At 41.1% G+C, this 20,221-nt stretch overlaps 1 protein-coding gene across 10 annotated transcripts in view; it reads right to left on the reverse strand.

Moving 5' to 3' along the window:
• The window catches only part of LOC141127250 (keratin, type II cytoskeletal cochleal-like), a 478,789-nt gene that overhangs the window by 388,972 nt on the left and 69,596 nt on the right, over positions 1-20,221 (reverse strand). For all 10 annotated transcript variants that reach the window (XM_073613528.1, XM_073613525.1, XM_073613529.1 and 7 more), the window contains exons 3-4: positions 18,510-18,635; positions 10,199-10,419 (exon numbers count right to left, since the gene is read on the reverse strand). In XM_073613528.1, the coding sequence (XP_073469629.1) occupies positions 10,199-10,419; positions 18,510-18,635 (347 nt within the window). The remainder of the gene's footprint in view (positions 1-10,198; positions 10,420-18,509; positions 18,636-20,221) is intronic.

The raw sequence follows: 20,221 nt of genomic DNA on the forward strand, positions 1-20,221 counted from the left end.
TTGTTTGAATTTGACATCAGCTTAAGACATTTCTAGGATCTTTCAGAATACATTGACATGTACATTTGATCATAAGTTGACTTCCGTCCAACCTACTTTTCATCATCTCCTTCTAAACTACATCAACCTGCTTCAAGCTGCTTTTGGATTCCCATTGACTTGACAAAGGTCCTTACTGTGTTTATGGCTATACAAGCATGGAGATTTTAACTGTGAATGTACATGGAAGCAGACACACAATGCAGCAGAATGGAATAACAGGGTAGCAGCAATAAAAGCATTGTTGAGAGGGAATATGACATATCTATATTTCCATTCTATCAATGGTGCTCATGGCAGGAATGGTGCTTGCTTGTGTAAACATGCCCAAGGCTTTTTCTACTGCCAGAACTGAATCCACCTTTAAGATGATGATGTCACCCATGGCACATTCCTCCTGAATGGTGTTTTCCCCCATTGCTGGAGTGCAGAATAGCTAAATAAAAAAAAAATAAATAAAAACATAACAGACAGTTAAAGCATTGTTCCTAGGAATTACAACTGTCAACGAAGATTAGTATGTTTACTTACCGATATTTACATTGCCATCTGAGGACAAGCTGAAATAAAATATCAAAATGTATGCTGAAACATATATTGCAAAGTATCGTATTATTTCACTTTATATAGGTTATTCTGGGTTTTTTCCAGCAAAGCTGCATAAGTAATGTATAATTGTAGTCCTTTCTGATATTTACTACCTCCAAAAACAATTACTGTATTCCGCCTGACAATATCTTCATCTCTAAAACTTCTAAAAGTTTGGTTGGCATGGCGCAATCTTTGTTCATACATTATATAGGGTAACCATCTACCTTCTGGGGATCAGCATTAGCTTACTTTGCAAACTCTGACCATCACTTCCGGTCTGGTGTCATGACACCACATCCACCTGTCACTTTCTCATGGGTATTAGGCTTCTGATACCCTTGAGAAATTCACTGTCGGATGTGATGTCATTATGCCAGATATTACAGCGTGCTCTGGGATTTAAAGTGCACCAGCATTGACAGTAGTATTCCTACTGGCTGTTTTCTCCTTCACTGATGGGCACTGATGAGGCTGCACTAATGGGCACTGATGGGCACTGATGAGGTAGCACTGATAAGGTGGCACTGATATGTACAATTGATGGGCACTGATAGGCGGCAATGATATGCAGTACTGATGGGCACCAATAAGCTACACTGATATGCAGCACTGATAGGCACTGATAGGCGCCACTTATGGGCACTGATAGGCAGCAATGATAGACACTGATAGGTGGCACTGATGGGCACTGATAGGCGGCATGGATGGGCACTAATATCTAATATGTGGCACTGATGGGCACTGATAGGTGGCACCGGATAGACAGCACTGATGAGGAGCTACTGACAGGCACTACTGATTGGCATCTGAAGGGCACTGACAGGCATTACTGATGGGGTACTGATTGGCTCAATGGACACTGATTGGCACATTTATGGGCACTGATTGGCATTTTGCGCAATGACAGACGTTACTGATGGGGCACAGACTGGCAGCTGTTGGGCACTGCTTGGCAGCTGATAGGCACCTCTCATGGGGGCTGCGCTGATAATCAATGTGTTGAATAATCAATGTGTTGATAATCAATGTGTTGAAGAGCCGCGGATCGGCTCTTCCTGTCAGCGTGAACTGAAGAAAGCCATTTACCGGCACTTCCTGGTTCACTCTGTGATCAGCTGTGATTGGTCACAGCTGATCACGTGGTAAGGAGCCTCCATCAGAGGCTCCTTACCTAGATCAGAGTTGCGGTGTGTCAGACTTACACACAGCAATACTGATCGCCGCACTGTGTGCCCCCACGGGTGTGCGCCGGCATGTTATCCTGAAAGACGTCATATGACGTCCAGTCAGGATAACAAAACCACCACTTGCCTGTCATTCTGCTATAGGCTGGGCGGGAAGTGGTTGAAGACAAAATAAACAAGAGGCACCAAGATATGGATACATAGTTAGAAGGGACCCCTTAAGGTATAAAGAAGAAAAAATATGGCATAGTACGCCATCTGCTGAACACCTAGAGACGTGGCCATTAAAGTTGATATTGCTTCATGGTGTATGACCTATAGTGTGGTAGTAAAATAAGCCCCCAGCATTTGCAACAATAATAACCCCCAGAACTGGTCTAAGTAGCTTCAATGGCAGCCTCCGTGTTTCTTTCAGAAAACATTTACTTTAATCAACAGACACTTTTAGATTACTGTGTCAGTGCACTAGAGTTACCCACAATACCAACAGAATTATTACCAACAATCCTCTCAGAACCATTTTTTAGACAGGGAAAGGAGGGACCACACACCAACATAACAGACAGTTAAAGCATTGTTCCTAGGAATTACAACTGTCAACGAAGATTAGTATGTTTACTTACCGATATTTACATTGCCATCTGAGGACAAGCTGAAATAAAATATCAAAATGTATGCTGAAACATACATTGCAAGGTATTGTATTATTTCACTTTATATAGGTTATTCTGGGTTTTTTTTCAGCAAAGCTGCATAAGTAATGTATAATTGCAGTCCTTTCTGATATTTACTACCTCCAAAAACAATTACTGTATTCCGCCTGACAATATCTTTATCTCTAAAACTTCTAAAAGTTTGGTTGGCATGACGCAATCTTTGTTTATACATTATATAGGGTAACCATCTACTTCCTGGGGATAAGCATTAGCTTACTTTGCAAACTCTGATCATCACTTCCGGTCTGGTGTCATGACACCACATCCACCTGTCACTTTCTCATGGGTATTAGGCTTCTGATACCCTTGAGAAATTCACTGTCGGATGTGACGTCATTATGCCAGATATTACAGCGTGCTCTGGGATTTAAAGTGCACCAGCATTGACAGTAGTATTCCTACTGGCTGTTTTCTCCTTCACTGATGGGCACTGATGAGGCTGCACTAATGGGCACTGATGCAGCACTGATGGGCACTGATGAGGTAGCACTGATAAGGTGGCACTGATATGTACAATTGATGGGCACTGATAGGCGGCAATGATATGCAGTACTGATGGGCACCAATAAGCTACACTGATATGCAGCACTGATAGGCACTGATAGGCGCCACTTATGGGCACTGATAGGCAGCAATGATAGACTCTGATAGGTGGCACTGATGGGCACTGATAGGCGGCATGGATGGGCACTAATATCTAATATGTGGCACTGATGGGCACTGATAGGTGGCACTGGATAGACAGCACTGATGAGGAGCTACTGACAGGCATTACTGATTGGCATCTGAAGGGCACTGACAGGCATTACTGATGGGGTACTGATTGGCTCAATGGACACTGATTGGCACATTTATGGGCACTGATTGGCACTTTGCGCAATGACAGACGTTACTGATGGGGCACAGACTGGCAGCTGTTGGGCACTGCTTGGCAGCTGATAGGCACCTCTCGTGGGGGCTGCGCTGATAATCAATGTGTTGAATAATCAATGTGTTGATAATCAATGTGTTGATAATCAATGTGTTGAAGAGCCGCGGATCGGCTCTTCCTGTCAGCGTGAACTGAAGAAAGCCATTTACCGGCACTTCCTGGTTCACTCTGTGATCAGCTGTGATTGGTCACAGCTGATCACGTGGTAAGGAGCCTCCATCAGAGGCTCCTTACCTAGATCAGAGTTGCGGTGTGTCAGACTTACACACAGCAATACTGATCGCCGCACAGTGCGCTCCCACGGGTGTGCGCCGGCATGTTATCCTGAAAGACGTCATATGACGTCCAGTCAGGATAACAAAACCACAACTTGCCTGTCATTCTGCTATAGGCTGGGCGGGAAGTGGTTGAAGACAAAATAAACAAGAGGCACCAAGATATGGATACATAGTTAGAAGGGACCCCTTAAGGTATAAAGAAGAAAAAATATGGCATAGTACGCCATCTGCTGAACACCTAGAGACGTGGCCATTAAAGTTGATATTGCTTCATGGTGTATGACCTATAGTGTGGTAGTAAAATAAGCCCCCAGCATTTGCAACAATAATAACCCCCAGAACTGGTCTAAGTAGCTTCAATGGCAGCCTCGGTGTTTCTTTCAGAAAACATTTACTTTAATCAACAGACACTTTTAGATTACTGTGTCAGTGCACTAGAGTTACCCACAATACTAACAGAATTATTACCAACAATCCTCTCAGAACCATTTTTTAGACAGGGAAAGGAGGGACCACACACCAAGGAGGTACCCGCAGGAAGATTAATGGTCCCCATGGAAACACCCACAGGCATCTCGAAAGTTACCAAGAAGAGGCTCACGGGAAGAAAGAACAAGAAGAAGTCCATGAAGAAAGAACAAGAAGTCCCGAAAGAAGAGGGGATGCAGAACGGGAACGAGATTCAAAAAGAAAAAGGGAGTAGTTGGCAAGGGTGTCTTTAATTTGAGTGGCAAAACTTTAACTACAGAAAAAATGGCTGTCTTGGATAAAGGTTTGAAACATGCCCCTGTAAGAAATTTGAATAAATTTGACTCATATATCGGAATTCAAAATTATGTGAGAAAAATTAATATTAAAAAATATATTTTGAGTAACCCACCCACAACAGGGATGAAAATACCAAGAATAGTAAGCGAAATGGAACACAGTACTCTGCGAAATAACTCTTTATATAACCCACAGGTTAGTGATAACCATCACATCGAGGTTTTTATAAAACTGGTTCTACAGGATTTGGACACATTAAAACTAAAAAAGGTATCTGACCCAATACATATTAATATAGGAATTCAATCGTTGACCAAAAGGAAAGACATTGTGATACGGCCCGCAGATAAAGGCGGAGGAGTAGTAATCCAATTGAAAGAACAATATCAGAATGAAATTGATCGACAGCTACAGGATGAGTCCACATATTGGGAGACCCGACAACTCAATACAAAAAAGAATTGGAGAAACTAGTACATTTAGGAACAAAAAAAAGATATTTTAAATAAAAAAGAATCTAAATTGCTAATTCCTAAATCTTGTAGAATTCCAGTGATATACACTATCCCGAAGTTACATAAGGATAAAATAAATCCACCTGGAAGGCTTATTGTGAATAGCATCGACTCTCTCACATCCAGAATGGGACAGTATCTCGATAACTTTATTCAACCTGCTGTACAACAAACCAAGGCATACTTTAACGATGCGAAACATGTTTTACAACTCTTGCAAGAAGTCCCCGTACTTGAAGGAAGATCATTATTAGCCACAGCAGAGGTTGCATCGCTTTATACCATTGTGCATAATCACCAGGCCTGCAATGCCACGAAATGGCTATTAAGAGAATACACTAATATACCAATCTTTTTATAAACAAATTACTGGCATAGAACCGAGCATAGCAAATGCATTCATGGCACAATGGGAGGAGAGGGCCGTCTATGATAATCATCCTGTAGAACTGACCTCCTACAAAAGATATATAGATAACTTAATCATTGTATGGAATGGGAGCAAAGATACTCTGGAAAACTTTCTAAGTCAACTCAACAATAATGATCAAAATATTAAATTGGTTTGGAATATAAGTGACAAGCAGGTACATTTTCTGGATCTTGATGTCACTCTTGTGGGAGACCAAATTATCACAAAAACGTATTTCAAAAACATAGACACCAATAGTTATTTATCTATGAATAGTTGCCATTTTAAACCTTGGCTATATAATATTCCTAAAGGCCAACTGGTAAGGATTAGGAGAAATTGCACGAATGAAGAAGACTTCATCTCCTAAGCCACTTTTCTAGGAAATAGATTCAAGAATAAAGAATATACTGAGGAATTTATTAATAAACAAATTAATGCTGTAAGGTCAATGGATAGAACAAAGATGCTACAAGGAAAAAGTCAGTGTCAACGTAATTTGGATGCCCCTTTTATAGTTTTAGATTATAACATCCAGCACAAAGAAGTGGAGAAATTAATAAAAAAAATTGGCATATACTGAAAAGTGATAGACATTTGAAGCACATTTTACCAGATATACCTAATATAGTGTACAAGAGAGCACCTACATTGAGAGACATTATCGTGAAAAATGTAGTAGAGCCACCACCTCCCAGTGGGTATACATTCTTTACAGGAAAAGGGTTTTATCCCTGTAAGCATTGTTTTGCATGCCGACATTCCAAGAAACCACAAATCAAAAAAAATGAATTTATATCCACCCAAACTGGACAAAACTTTCCCATTAAAGATTTTATCAGTTGCCATACGGAGGGAGTAGTGTATGTTATACAATGCAGTTGCAATCTACAATATGTGAGAAGAACTAAGAGAACATTAATGATTAGAATGAGGGAACATATTCAAAATATTTTTAAGGGCTTCCCAAAACACGATGTAAGTAAACATTTTTTACAGGTACACAATAAGAATTCCTTGCAATTGCAATTCAGGGGTGTTAAGAAATATAAGAGACCATGGAGAGGAGCTCACAAAATTAGATCCATTAGCCAGAAGGAATCCAAATGGATACATTCCCTCCATACTTTAGTACCAGATAAACTCAACGTAGAATTTGACCTCAATTGTTTTTTAAGTAATTTTTAATTTATACCTCCTCATTACTCCATTTCCGTTTTTAATTATATATATATATATATATATACATACATACATTTATATATATATTTAGCCACCTCTATTATGGTTTGCAAAACAGATATATATGTGGTTTTTAGTTTTTATTTTATTTTATTTTATTATACCTGCACCATTTATGTCATATGATGTCACTATCTATTTACACCATTCTTAAGGAATAAACATACTCATTCCCATTTTATTTACCCCCTTTTGATACTCATTTCCTTCATACACTCCCTTTTTAATAAAGATATTTTTAATATTTTTTTAATAGACACTTTGGGTGCAACTAATATATTAACATTATTATTATCTGCCCTTTTGATTTATCTATCCACCAAAAATATGGCCGCCACTATAAACATAATAAAGCACTATATCTGTTTTTTTACCACTCAAAAATAACCGCTTCCATGACGAAGACAGGACTCCAACAAAATGGCCACAGACGCACTATCTGTTTTCACATATAAATTGATGTGTTTTAGAACCAATCCGGTTTCCCCGATGAAGTCACGTGTTGTGACGTAATGCATAGGGAGTGGCCGGATATCGTACGAACCGGAAGTGACGTAAGAGGCGTCTACAACGCCGTGTATTTCACATCTCTGTTGTTTTTTAACCTTTTCTTTGTAAGTGCCCATTTAGCTATTTAATATATCCATTATTTTAAACGGTTTGCACTATGGGAGATTCTTCTTTTATCCCTTATATGCCCGTTTTCTGTGAATGATTATGCTGTGAATCCGGAACCCATCATTTGGAATATACTATTTGGAGAAACACCACTGGCTATTACTGGCTTTAAAAGTCGGGAGATCCATAGATGGCCCCCAGCTAAGCGGATTGCTAACACTGTATATACTTCATAATGAGGTAAGGGTCCAGAGAGCAATAAGTGGTGTTTTTTGTGAAGATCTCCTATTAAAGATTTCCTTTGATGACACGTTCGGCACTTTATTTGTCTATTTCAGACACAGTGGACTATATTATTACATTACACAGTTTTTGTGCTATAGTTCCATGCCTTTGAGCTATTTGGAGCTTCATACTCATTTGCACAGATTATTTATTTGTTTATTTATTTATTAGCTATTTTCTCGATACATTATTTGCACAGGAGTGTATTTTGCACTTTGTTTTATTTATTGTCATTTTACTGGATACACTTTATTGCTTTGATTTGCACAGGAGTTTCATTTTGCATAGGAGCATATTAGATTATTTTGCATAGGAGATTCCTTATTTATTTATTTTTCAGGTAACATACATTTTATTAAGCTGAGCTAAACACTTTTTTTACCTTACACCAATTTCGTACACCGTCTACACTCTAGGTCTAGCTGCAATTTTTTATTAGATAAGATTGATTCACTTGATAGCGCGAGGGACTACACTGTTTATTTAGTACACTAGAGTTGTTTATGCAGAGTAGTGCAGAACTGATAATACTGGATAGGTCTCTACAGGTTAGCCTGCCTGTGCTTTCTATATTTTGTACTATGTGGTGGAATGTAACTTATTCCACTAACAGCAATAAGATATAAAAGAGGGGTAGATGAATGATAGCATGCCTCCCCCACTCACAGAGCGCAATGCTTACAGTGACTTCCGCTAATCTTAACACCCCAAAGAGCTGGAAGATCACCGCTGTGGGGAGTATCAGGAGTCAGTGGAGGATTTCAACAGTAAACCACAGCCAGCAGGACATGGGAGACGCTTCATTAGAGGTAAGTTATGTCCTTAGTGTTCAGATCAAAGTATAGGGAGTGGCGCTGTGTTAGGAGTATGACTAAAAATTAGCAAGAAGTTCAAGTGTAAAAATAAAAAATTTTTTGGTGTGATCCAAAAATTACTTACAGGAAAAAGTGTCCTTATGTTGGTGAAAACACCTTAACAAGTGAAACATACTACTATATGTGCAAAAAAATCGCAAATATTAAACAACACCATTAGATAACATAAATACATCTTCATATGAATAAATATAAAGTGATAAAGTGCCAAAAGCAGTGGTTATCCACAAATAATGTGTAAATGTGCAATAATTATACGCAATAAAAAATCATTAATAATGTGTCAAAATCGCAGCTAAAAATCAAAAAACCCTATGTTATTTAGTGCAAAAAAGTTCATAGCAATAGTGCAGGGAGTTCTTCTTAGGTGATAAAGTGCCGTGCTGTAACAACTGGTGGTCCCCCCAATGTGGTTGCACTCACCGGAGCGCTCCACCCCTGCAGGGGTACGAGCGTATACTGTTGGTCCTGTCACTTCAGTCCTATGGGTGTCAGTTTCCTTCCACGCGTCCTATTTCCGACAAACAGCTGTACACACAGAGAGGTGGGGACTTCCTGTCCCTTGGTATTAAAAAGTCCCCACTGGATATCCGCTCATCTTCTAATGCAGTTCATGATTTTTCTTTGCTTGGAATAAAAAGATCACGATTCTCGCAATGTAAAATCGGGAGTTGTGAAGCGCTGCGGCCTGGACTCCCCGCCGGTGCCGGCTCCTTCCTACGTTCTCCCCTTAAGTGTTTTTCTAGGGTGTGCCTTAACTGCTTAAATAGCCCAGTCAAGTCCTGCCTGGAAGAACGTAGGAAGGAGCCGGCACCGGCGGGGAGTCCAGGCTTCACAACTCCCGATTTTACATTGCGAGAATCGTGATCTTTTTGTTCCAAGCAAAGAAAAATCGTGAACTACATTAGAAGATGAGCGGATATCCAGTGGGGACTTTTTAATACCAAGGGACAGGAAGTCCCCACCTCTCTGTGTGTACAGCTGTTTATCGGAAATAGGACGCGTGGAAGGAAACTGACACCCATAGGACTGAAGTGACAGGACCAACAGTATACGCTCGTACCCCTGCAGGGGTGGAGCGCTCCGGTGAGTGCAACCACATTGGGGGGACCACCAGTTGTTACAGCACGGCACTTTATCACCTAAGAAGAACTCCCTGCACTATTGCTATGAACTTTTTTGCACTAAATAACATAGGGTTTTTTGATTTTTAGCTGCGATTTTGACACATTATTAATGATTTTTTATTGCGTATAATTATTGCACATTTACACATTATTTGTGGATAACCACTGCTTTTGGCACTTTATCACTTTATATTTATTCATATGAAGATGTATTTATGTTATCTAATGGTGTTGTTTAATATTTGCGATTTTTTTGCACATATAGTAGTATTTTTCACTTGTTAAGGTGTTTTCACCAACATAAGGACACTTTTTCCTGTAAGTAATTTTTGGATCACACCAAAAAAAATTTTATTTTTACACTTGAACTTCTTGCTAATTTTTAGTCATACTCCTAACACAGCCATACTCCTAACACAGCGCCACTCCCTATACTTTGATCTTTCTTGGGGGATCACATAGGTGTCCCCTTCCTACCTAGGGGGGCTGCAGGTGTAAGTCAGTCTATAAGCGCGGATCCGTTGAGATATCTTTATATGTCCTTAGTGTTGTATCCCCAACAACATTTTTAACTATACTTTAGTTACAGATTTAGGTGACATCAATATCACACTCACCTGTGCTCCTCTCCCTCCAGAATCTTCTTATAAGTGGCAATCTCAATATCCAAAGCTATTTTGACATTAATCAAGTCTTGGTATTCTTTCAGTTGGCGAGCCATGTCCTGCTTGGCCTTTTGCATTGCAGCCTCCAGCTCAGCCAGCTTATGCTTGGCATTTTTGACTGTAGCCTCACCAGGTTCCTCAGCCTCAATAATGGAGGTTTGCAGGGCAGCAATCTAGGAAAATATGAAAAGGAATTAATTATATAGAAGCTAATAGTTTCAGAATGAGCATAATTTGATCTTTTGCTTATTTAGCTTCCAATGTTTTGGCTGGAAATACAATTAAAATTTTTTTTTTTCGTTTTTAACCTCTTTGATAGCCCAGGTGGTGTTGAAGGCCTTTATCCTATACCCCAGAGAGATGAGCCATGTGTACAAGCACGGTCCGACCACTCTCAAACAAAGTGGTCTGAGCTTGTTAGACCAGCCATATAAAGTGTAGATATGGCTATCTCAAGCCCTTCAGCCTAGTCTATGGTCCCCGATACTTGTTGTGTGGCCTCAGATCCCAGCAGTCAGTAGAGGGAGTAGGATCACTGTTTTTTAAAAGGGCTGCAATGACAGTGATCTACAATAGTTACTAGTCCCTTGACTGTGTCCTTTTAGCATGTCTTCAGTCTGACCCTCTCCTGAAGGATATCCACAGTCCCTGATAGCATTCTATAGAACTACAGATACTGAAAATTATGTGTGACCCCAAGGTCCACAGTTGAGGATATTTATTCCTAATGAGTTGTTCACCATTGGTCTGAAGGCTCAAGGCTTATATAAGGATAGAAAATGTGTAATATCTGTGAATTGTAGTTGTTGCTTTGCAATAATATACTGAGGATTTAAAAAAAGTAGAACTGACATGAAGTTATAAGCTACTGTAGCAGACCCCCAAAAGGAGCTGCTTTTGATTATTGGTTCAGTCCGTTGCTCTGCCTCTCAACCCCAAAGAACTGTCCCAACTCCTCTGGCACACCTAGTGAGGTGGTAATAGAATAACCTGATAATAATACACAACACAGTGCTGTACTTCAAGTTTACTTGGAGCAGAATAAAGTTTGGATTAACATTAGTCAGCCAAGGCCTGTGTAAATAGCCAGGACTTGGTTGAAACAGAAAAAAAAACAGTCAGTAACACTATACAACAAATAAAAGGGTAAATAACAATATACACAGATTAAATAAGCTCCCCTAAACATGCTATTGCTGTGTGTCAAATCCTATGGTTAAAGGGGAACCCCAGGCCGGCCTATAACGCTTCCAATACACACACGGAAAGGATTCTAAACAACCGTGGCATGTCCCCTTTAAGAATTAACTCCGTAATTTACCATGAGCAAAGCTCTGTGGATAAAGGTCTCTCAATATAGCAGAGTGATTAGAGGGAACATAAGTAGCCGGTGCTGTGATGTAGCGTTCCTTTATGTGTTCCAGATAGCAGGGCCTGTACACAGCATTCAAGTGTGGTATCTTATGTAATGCAATAAAGTTTCTGGGCAAAGCCCTCTCACGAATACTTTACAGAATCAGCGATCCTCCGCAGAGCGAGCGATCGATCGACTCTCTTGGCTGCAGGTGTGTCACAATGGCGTCCTGTCTTTGAGCTGTGGAAATGGCCTCTCCTGTGAACGTTCTCCACGGCTGCAGAGCGTCTTGCTGGAGCATGCAGGTTCTGTTCCTCTAGGCTGGGCTGCAGACTGTGTGTCACTGGGTAGGCCGCAATCCCCCTCACACACAGCAACAGAGGGGTTGCTCTCCTCATGGGATCCAGGAAACAAGGGATCTGGCCTAGTCCCTCCCTGTCCTTTGTAGTCTCTCCCACAATCCTCCTGACTCTGAGCGATGCATCCTGGGATTTGAGGTCTAGTCTCTTAACCACTTCAATACCAGACACTTATGCACCTTCTGGCCCAGACTAATTTTCAGCTTTCAGCTCTCTCACACTTTGAATGACAATTACTCAGTCATGCTACACTGTATCCACACAAAATGTTTATCATTTTCTTCTCACAAATAGCTTTCTTTTGGTGGTATTTAATCACCACTGGGTTTTTTATTTTTTGCGATATAAGCTAAAAAACAGCGAAAATTTTGCAAATAAGTATTTTTCCTTCATAAATTTGTGCCAAAAATTTATACTGCTACATATCTTTGGTAAAAATAACCCAAATTAGTGTATATTATTTGGTCTTTGTGAAAGTTATAGAGTCTACAATCTATTGTGCCAATCATTCAAAATTGGTCACATCTGATCACACCTGATGTACTGAAGGCCTATTTCATTTCTTGAGACACTAACAAGCCAGCCAGGAAAGTACAAATAGCCCCCCAAATGACCCCTTTTTGGAAAGTAGACAGTCCAGGGTATTTACTAAGAGTCATGGTGAGTTTTTTGAAGTTGTAATTTTTTCCCACAATTCTTGGGAAAATTAAGATTTCTTTTTTTTTAAACAAACTGGTCATATTAGTAGGTTATTTCTCTCACACAGCATATGCATAATTGCAACTACACCCCAAAATACATTCTGCTACTCCTTCTGAGTATAGCGATACCACATGTGTGAGACTTTACACAGCCTGGCCACATACAAAGGCCCAACATTGAAGTAGCACTTTCAGGCATTCTACAAGCATAAATTGCACATATCCTTTCTCAACCACCTATTACATTTTGAAGGCCCTGGAGCACTAGGACAATGGAATTATTCACAAAATTACCCCATTTTGGAAAGCACACACACCAACGTATAATCTATGAGGCATAATGAGTCTTTTGAACGGTTCATTTTTTCCAGAAGGTTTTGGAAAATGTGGAAAAAAAATTAAAAAGCATTTTTTTTTACACAAAGTTGTCCATTTATAAGATATTTCTAACACATAGCATGTACATAGCAAAAATGACACCCCAAAATTCATTCCTCTACTCCTCCTGAGTATGGCGATACCACATGTGTAAGACTTTTACACAGCCTGGCCACATACAAAGGCCCAACATTGAAGTAGCACTTTCAGGCGTTCTACAAGCATAAATTGCACATCTCATTTCTCAACCACCTATTACAGTTTTAAAGGCCCTGGAGCACCACGACAATGGAATTGTCCACAAAATGGCCCCATTTTGGAAATAAAACACCTCAACGTATAATCTATGAGGCATAATGAGTCTTTTGAATGGTTCATTTTTTTCCAGAAGTTTTTGGAAAATGTGGGAAAAAATCCAAATGCATTTTTTTTTACACAAAGCTGTCCCTATATAAGATGTTTATAACGCATAGCATGTACATAGCAAAAATGACACCCCAAAATACATCCTGCTACTCCTCCTGAGTATGGCGATACCACATGTTTGAGACTTTTACACAGCCTGGCCACATACAGAGGCCCAACATCCAAGTAGCACTTCCAGGCATTCTAGCAGCATTAATTACACATATCATTTTCTGACTACCGGTCACATTTTTGAAGGCCCTTCATATTTCTAACACATAGCAGGTACATACCATATAAGAAAAGATTACCTGTGGTTTTAGCAGTGCAGTGGTCCACAGAGGAGAGCATCAGTCTGGGCAGCAGGCAGGAATGAGGTCAGCAACAGCAAAAGCAATCATCCAGGCAGCAGGCAGGAATACTGTCCATAGTTCGTACAGGCAGAGATACTGTCAGCACAGCCAGAGCACAGCCAGAGCACAGGTCCAGGTAGCAGGCAGAGGTGTCCCGTCAGAAATACTGTCCAAAGTCAGTAGAGGCAGCAGGCAGATATATGGTCAACACAGCCAAAGTATTGGTCCAAACAGCAGGAAGAAACATGGTCCATAATGTCATGGGTCATTCCAGGCAGCAATATGGTCAGCACAGCCAAAGTATTGGTCCAGGCAGCAGGATGGACCATCAAGCTTAGCGCCAGGGGGACAGGGGTAGAGGCTTCTCCCACCCAAATCGCTTTGAAGCCTCCGGTCAACCAGACCCTGTTCTGGGAGCACAGAAAATGAAAAACTGGTTTTCTCTACTCAGAACACTATTCTGAAGCCCCTCACATATGTGAGACCCCTATGTACTAAAGTAGATGGCCAAAAGATCAGTCCAAGTGGCAGGCAAAAACATAGTCGATCAACAAGCCAAGGTTGGTGCACGTGGAAGTCAGAAACGTGGTTTAAATCTGCAGGCAGAGGCATCATCGGTAAACAGGCTGAGGTTGGTGCACGTGGAAGTCAGAAACGTGGTTTAAATCAGCAAGCAAAGGCATCGTTGGTAAACAGGCCAGGGTCAGTTAATTAACATGGTAGCAGGCAAATGGAGAAATGGCAGTCTGTTAATAATAAGGGGAACTAATATTGGATGGATGTATGATAATTTTTGAAGCAATCTCCGATGCACAGGCCAGGTTGGGAGGGACATTAGGGACAATAATAGCTGGTATCTCTTCTTACTCCTCCTCTGCTAAATACACGGCATTTCTTTTGGCGTCTTCTTCCAGATTCTTTGGGGGGAATGCTATAGGGAAAGTGTTGCTCGTGAAGTTGACTCACACTATCAGAGCGAATGCTTCTTGGGGCGGGACCTTGTTGGTAAATGAGGACAATGACGATATCTTCAATATACTTGAGGTAGGTGATTTGTTGGTTTTGAGTTGCTTTTTGGTAGCAGACAAACAAATTAAAAAGGGCCACGTGAAACAGGTGAAATGCACATTTCTTGTACCAATAACAGGACTTTCTGGTTGATAAATAGGGCTGTAGCATCTGATCGTTTAAATCCACCCCCCATATACATATTGTAGTCGTGGACACATTCAGGCTTTACAATGGGGCCGCGTCTTCTTTGGATCTCCACCACGGTGTCATTGTGGATGGTAGAGAGGATGTGGACATCTTTTTTGTCCTTCCACTTCATGGCCAACACCTCCTCGTTCCTCATGAATGCCGATTTTCCGTTTTGCAATTTTTTTGCCAACAGATTTTGTGGGAATACCTTACATTTTTTTTTAAGGTACCACAGGCCGGGGTTTTTTTACTGTAAAGATGACTAAAAAGGGGTAGGCTGGTATAATAATTGTCGACATATAAATGATATCCTCTTTCAAACAGGGGGTATGCCAGCTCCCAGACAATTTTCCCACTGGTTCCAATATATGTGGGGCAGTCACGGGGCTGGAGCTAGGAGTCTTTGCCTTCATAGATCTGAAATGTGAAGACATATCCAGTGGCTCAATCACATAATTTATTTAATTTCAGTCCATACCTGGCTTTTTTGTTTGGTATATACTGCTTGAAGTGCAGTCAGCCAGTGAAATGTATGAGGGACTCGTCCACACAAATTTTTTGGTCTGGGATGAAAACTTCTCTAAATCGCTGGGAAAAGGAACTGATTAGGGGTGTATTTTGTACAATTTGTCGTGGGATGATCTTGGGGAGGGCACTATGAATTGTCATTAAAGTGGAGAAAACGCATAATCATTTCGTATCTTGTCCTCGACATGACAGCGGAATATATGGGCTTGTGTTGGATGGGGTTGGTGGACCAAAATGCATGGACTTCGTTCTTTTTTGTAAGCCCCATATTGAAAGTAAGGCCCAAAAACAATTTAAATTCATCCAGTGTGACACATTGCCACTGGAACATGCGGGCGTAGGAAGAATTGGGGTTGGCAGCAATAAATTGGGATGCATACAAATTAGTTTGATCTACTATATTCTGCAGTAAATCTTGTGGGAAAAATAAAGAAAAATAATTGAATTGAGAAAAATTTGTAGTGTCGGGCTGCACACCTGGCTGTGCGGTGAAAGGGGGGATGATAGCGGATCCTGAGTTGGCAGGCAACCATAAGGGGTTTGCCAGGGTATCGGGAAGGTAGGACTGGGGCTGGATTCTTTGGGTTGGGTGTGTATTTCCAGTACTTGTACTGGGCTCCTCTTCCTGGGGCCTGGCGCTGCTGGTGGTGGGCAGATTTCATGATCTTGGTCCTGATCTTGGTCCTGATCTCATTCTTTTGGGAGGGATGGTTTCCTCCGTGGACTCGGACTCTGATCCACTATCCTCCACTGGCTCGTATTCCGAACCAGAATCGGATGATGTGAGCTCCCCACTGCTCTCATCATCCGACATGGCAAGAATCTCATATGCCTCCTCAGGTGTGTAAACTCTTTGGGACATTATGGCAGTGCTTATTGGCAGGCCTGTGTAATGGTACTGCTGGTGGTAGTGGTACCGATGGAGGTATTAGTGGCGGGCCTGTGTGGCGGTACAGATGGCAGTACGGGTGGTGGTACCGATGGCGGTACGGGTGGTGGCATTACCGGTGGCGGTATGTGTGGTGGTGGTACCGATGGCGGTACAGGTGGTGGTACCGATGGCGGTTTGGGTGGTGGTGGTGGCGGTACAGGTGGTGATGGCAGTACAGGTGGTGATGGCGGTACAGGTGGCGGTACGGGTGGTGGTGGTACCGATGGCAGTACCAATGGCAGTACGAGTGGTGGTGGTACCAATGGCGGCACTAGTGGCGATACTGGTAGCGGCCTGTGTGGCAGTATAGATGGTGGGCCTGATGGCGGTACTAGTGGCAGTACTGGTGGTGGTACCGCTAAACTGTGTGGCAGTACCAATGGCGGTGGGCCTGTGACAGATGGACTGATTGACAGATGGGCTGATTGGCTGGGCTGTGTGACAGGTCCTCTTTATTGAGGGGGGCCATGTTGTGCACAGTAAAACAGTTGAAACAGTAAAAGACAAGACTAATCTCACTTACTGATCCCTGCTCTCTCCTCACACGATCGGTGTGTGAGGAGAAAGCAGGGATCAGATAGTAACTGCTGCTTTGTTGACATTTGTGACCATCTGTGATTGGACACAGCCGGTCACGTGGTAAACAGCCACAGAGCTTGCCCCCGTGAATCGTATGACAGGTGATTGGCTGTCATTTTGACACGGCCGATTAAGCGGTAAACAGCCAATTAAAGTGGCTATTTACCATGATCGGGGAAGCCCTGTGTCCGAGGGACACACGCCATCCCCGATCGCCGCGTTGCGCACCCCTGCGGGCGCACGCTGGCATGTTATCCTGCTGAACATCATATGACACCCAGTCAGGATAACGCAGCCACTTCTCGGACGTCAATATGCTATTGACCCGGCGGGAAGTGGTTAAACAGTCAATCAGCTTGCCTTGTGTTATGACTTAATATCCCACACTTCTCTGCTGCTGCTTCCTGGTGATTGGCTGTCAGTCTCTTCCAATAGGGAGGCTAAAGAGCAAGCAGTTCTGTGTGTGTGAGAAAAGAGGAAGGGGGGTGAAAAAGCCCATGCAGCTACTAGCAAGCAGCTCTCCCCTCATGAATTGAATCAGCCTGAAGAGGTACCTGCTACACTACATTTTTAATCTTGAGCATTCATAGCTCATTTGAAGATAAATGTAGCCAAATAAACTGATCTAGACCAAATCTTTTAATAGTTCAAACTGAAGGCAACAATTCCAAGAGTGTCAATCTCCTGGGTCTTTTTTGCTGTCATCCATACCACGCCTATATCATGAAGGTTGGAGTGAGGAACTAATGGGAATTGCAGGGGACTCAGGAGATAAACACTCCTGAAATTTTCAGCATCCCCTCATATTTCAGATTCTTCCGCATCAAAGCTGAGTTTCTACATCACAGACAGCAAGACAGGTAAATATCCACAGACTCCTTTTACAGGTACAGTTGGATTTAAAATATTTACTGTAATGACAGGACACTTTAAAGGCACAACCCAGCAAAATATACAGAAACATCAGAGAAGTATCAATGTTCAAAATAGTAGTATTAATATATTTTTGTATGTATGGTATAATATGACTGCTTGAACTATATCATTGTGCTAACTGTTGGTTGAATCCACAGCATTAATCAGGCTTTAAGGTTATGCACTTTGAGTCAGCCAGCCTTTATTGCAGTGCACAGGGCTGCCAGTCTAACATGTTTACTTGGGGGAAGTGAAGGGTTGGGATGGAGAAATTTAAAATTCAGTCATAGTCTTATGCCACAGGAATATGCAAAGCTGCAATAGTAAATAATTGTGTTACCATTATGGTAATGCAGTGTGACACATGTATGCAAATCAAAAGAAGGGTTGAAACAAATTGCCAAAGGTTAAACCAGTTAACATATACTGTATGTATATTATATGTATATTTAAATACTCTATAAAAAATGCTGCCTGGATTATTGGTGAAATTCTGGGACCACTTAGGAAATCTATTTATATTCCACCATTTCTTCTTCTAAAAAACATACATATTTTACCTGAGATTTGGCACGTTCAATCTCTCCTTGTAGCATTTGAATCATTCGGTTGAGCTCGGCGATCTCATTTTTACTGTTCTGCAGATCATTTCCATTTCTGCCAGCTGCCATGCACAAGTCCTCAAACTATAAAAAAAAAGGATCGCCATGTTATATTTTTCCTAATACTGGTATTAATAAATACTTAAATAATTCGAATGATTAATATTAAACTTGAGTTAGTTAAATCTTGACCAAAGGTATGGGCGTGGGGGGGGGGGGGGGGGTTGGGGGGGGTTTGGTTTAGGAAATACAACAATTTCTCCTCAAGAAGAATTAGCACAAAGGACACATCATACTAAATGTAAGTTATGTCCCTTATGCTGATTTTTATGTTTATAATTTAGGCTAAACATTCTCTTTAAACCCTTAGATAAGCATAAACTATCTAAATGCAAACAAGAATGTTTATTTTTACATGGATCCTGTTGTGCTTTTCTGGAAACTGTAGTAATCCACCTTGAAACTTTTCTTTTTGTAAACCTTAGGAGCTTCCTGTAATGTAGATCAGTCAGTGTTGCTATCTCTCCTTGCTCTAGGTGATTTGCCTGTTATCCACCCCTGCTCAAATTTTCTGCCAGCAACCTGTAAAAGGAGGACCTGTTGAGTTCCTCCCACAGTTCTGCATTCTGTACAGTGCCACACAATATTAATGTCACCACTATGTTTACAAGGTAATACAGTAACTTGGTATGCAAAGAAATGTGGTGCTCATAAAGGGGTATAGTTAGATTAGAGGAATATAGTTTAATTAATGTTTTTGTGCCTAGAGTTCAGCTATAAGGTTAAATAGAATGGTGTATAAAATATTCTTTAGATGTGCTAGAAGAGATCATTTAAAAAGAACAATCCTCCTTTTTCATTGGGGTATGCATTATTCCCCCAATTGCAAACATCTGGAACACGTTAGTGCTGCATAAATGAAATGATAATAGGAGTAGTAGATGATATGGGCTAGCACAAAGGGATTATTCAATACAAATAAAGACCAACAAACACTTCTTTCTTTAATAATTATTTATTTATTTAGGCAAATTATTTAAGGGCCACGGTGTTGTTCAAGGGGTAACCTGATAATTGCATTAACGATAATTAAATTAAATTATGAAGCCATCCTGCCTATAATAAATTAATATAAGACACGGTGTCCATCCAGACAATGCTGGACGACTATTTCCCACTAAACAACACCTATGACAGATTTCAAGAAATGGGGAGGGAGGGTGGGAGTCCCGGTCCTGACTTGAAGGGGGGTCTGCGGGTAACGGCTGGAGTTCCTCCTTATATCTGCTCCAGATTCGTGGGCTTTGGCAACCCGCCAATTTTATCCAATTCACAGCCTGTTGCTGCGCAGGTAACTGCCGCAGTAACCAATGACAACCTGCCAAGATATTAAATGGGAGAACAGCATCCCCCTTTGAGCTCTCCCATGTTGGTCCCGCATACTGCATGAACCTTTCATGGGCTAGCACAAAGAGATTATTCAATACAAATAAAGACCAACAAACACTTCTTTCTTTAACAATTATTTATTTATTTTGGCAAATTATTTATAGGCACGGTGTTGTTCAAGGGGTAACCTGATAATTGCATTAACGACAATTAAATTAAATTATGAAGCCTTTCAGGCTATAATAAATTAATATAAGACACAGTGTCCATCCAGACAATGA

This window comes from Aquarana catesbeiana, linkage group LG02, assembly GCF_042186555.1.
Source record: "Aquarana catesbeiana isolate 2022-GZ linkage group LG02, ASM4218655v1, whole genome shotgun sequence".
In the NCBI taxonomy this organism is placed as follows: Eukaryota; Metazoa; Chordata; class Amphibia; order Anura; family Ranidae; genus Aquarana; species Aquarana catesbeiana.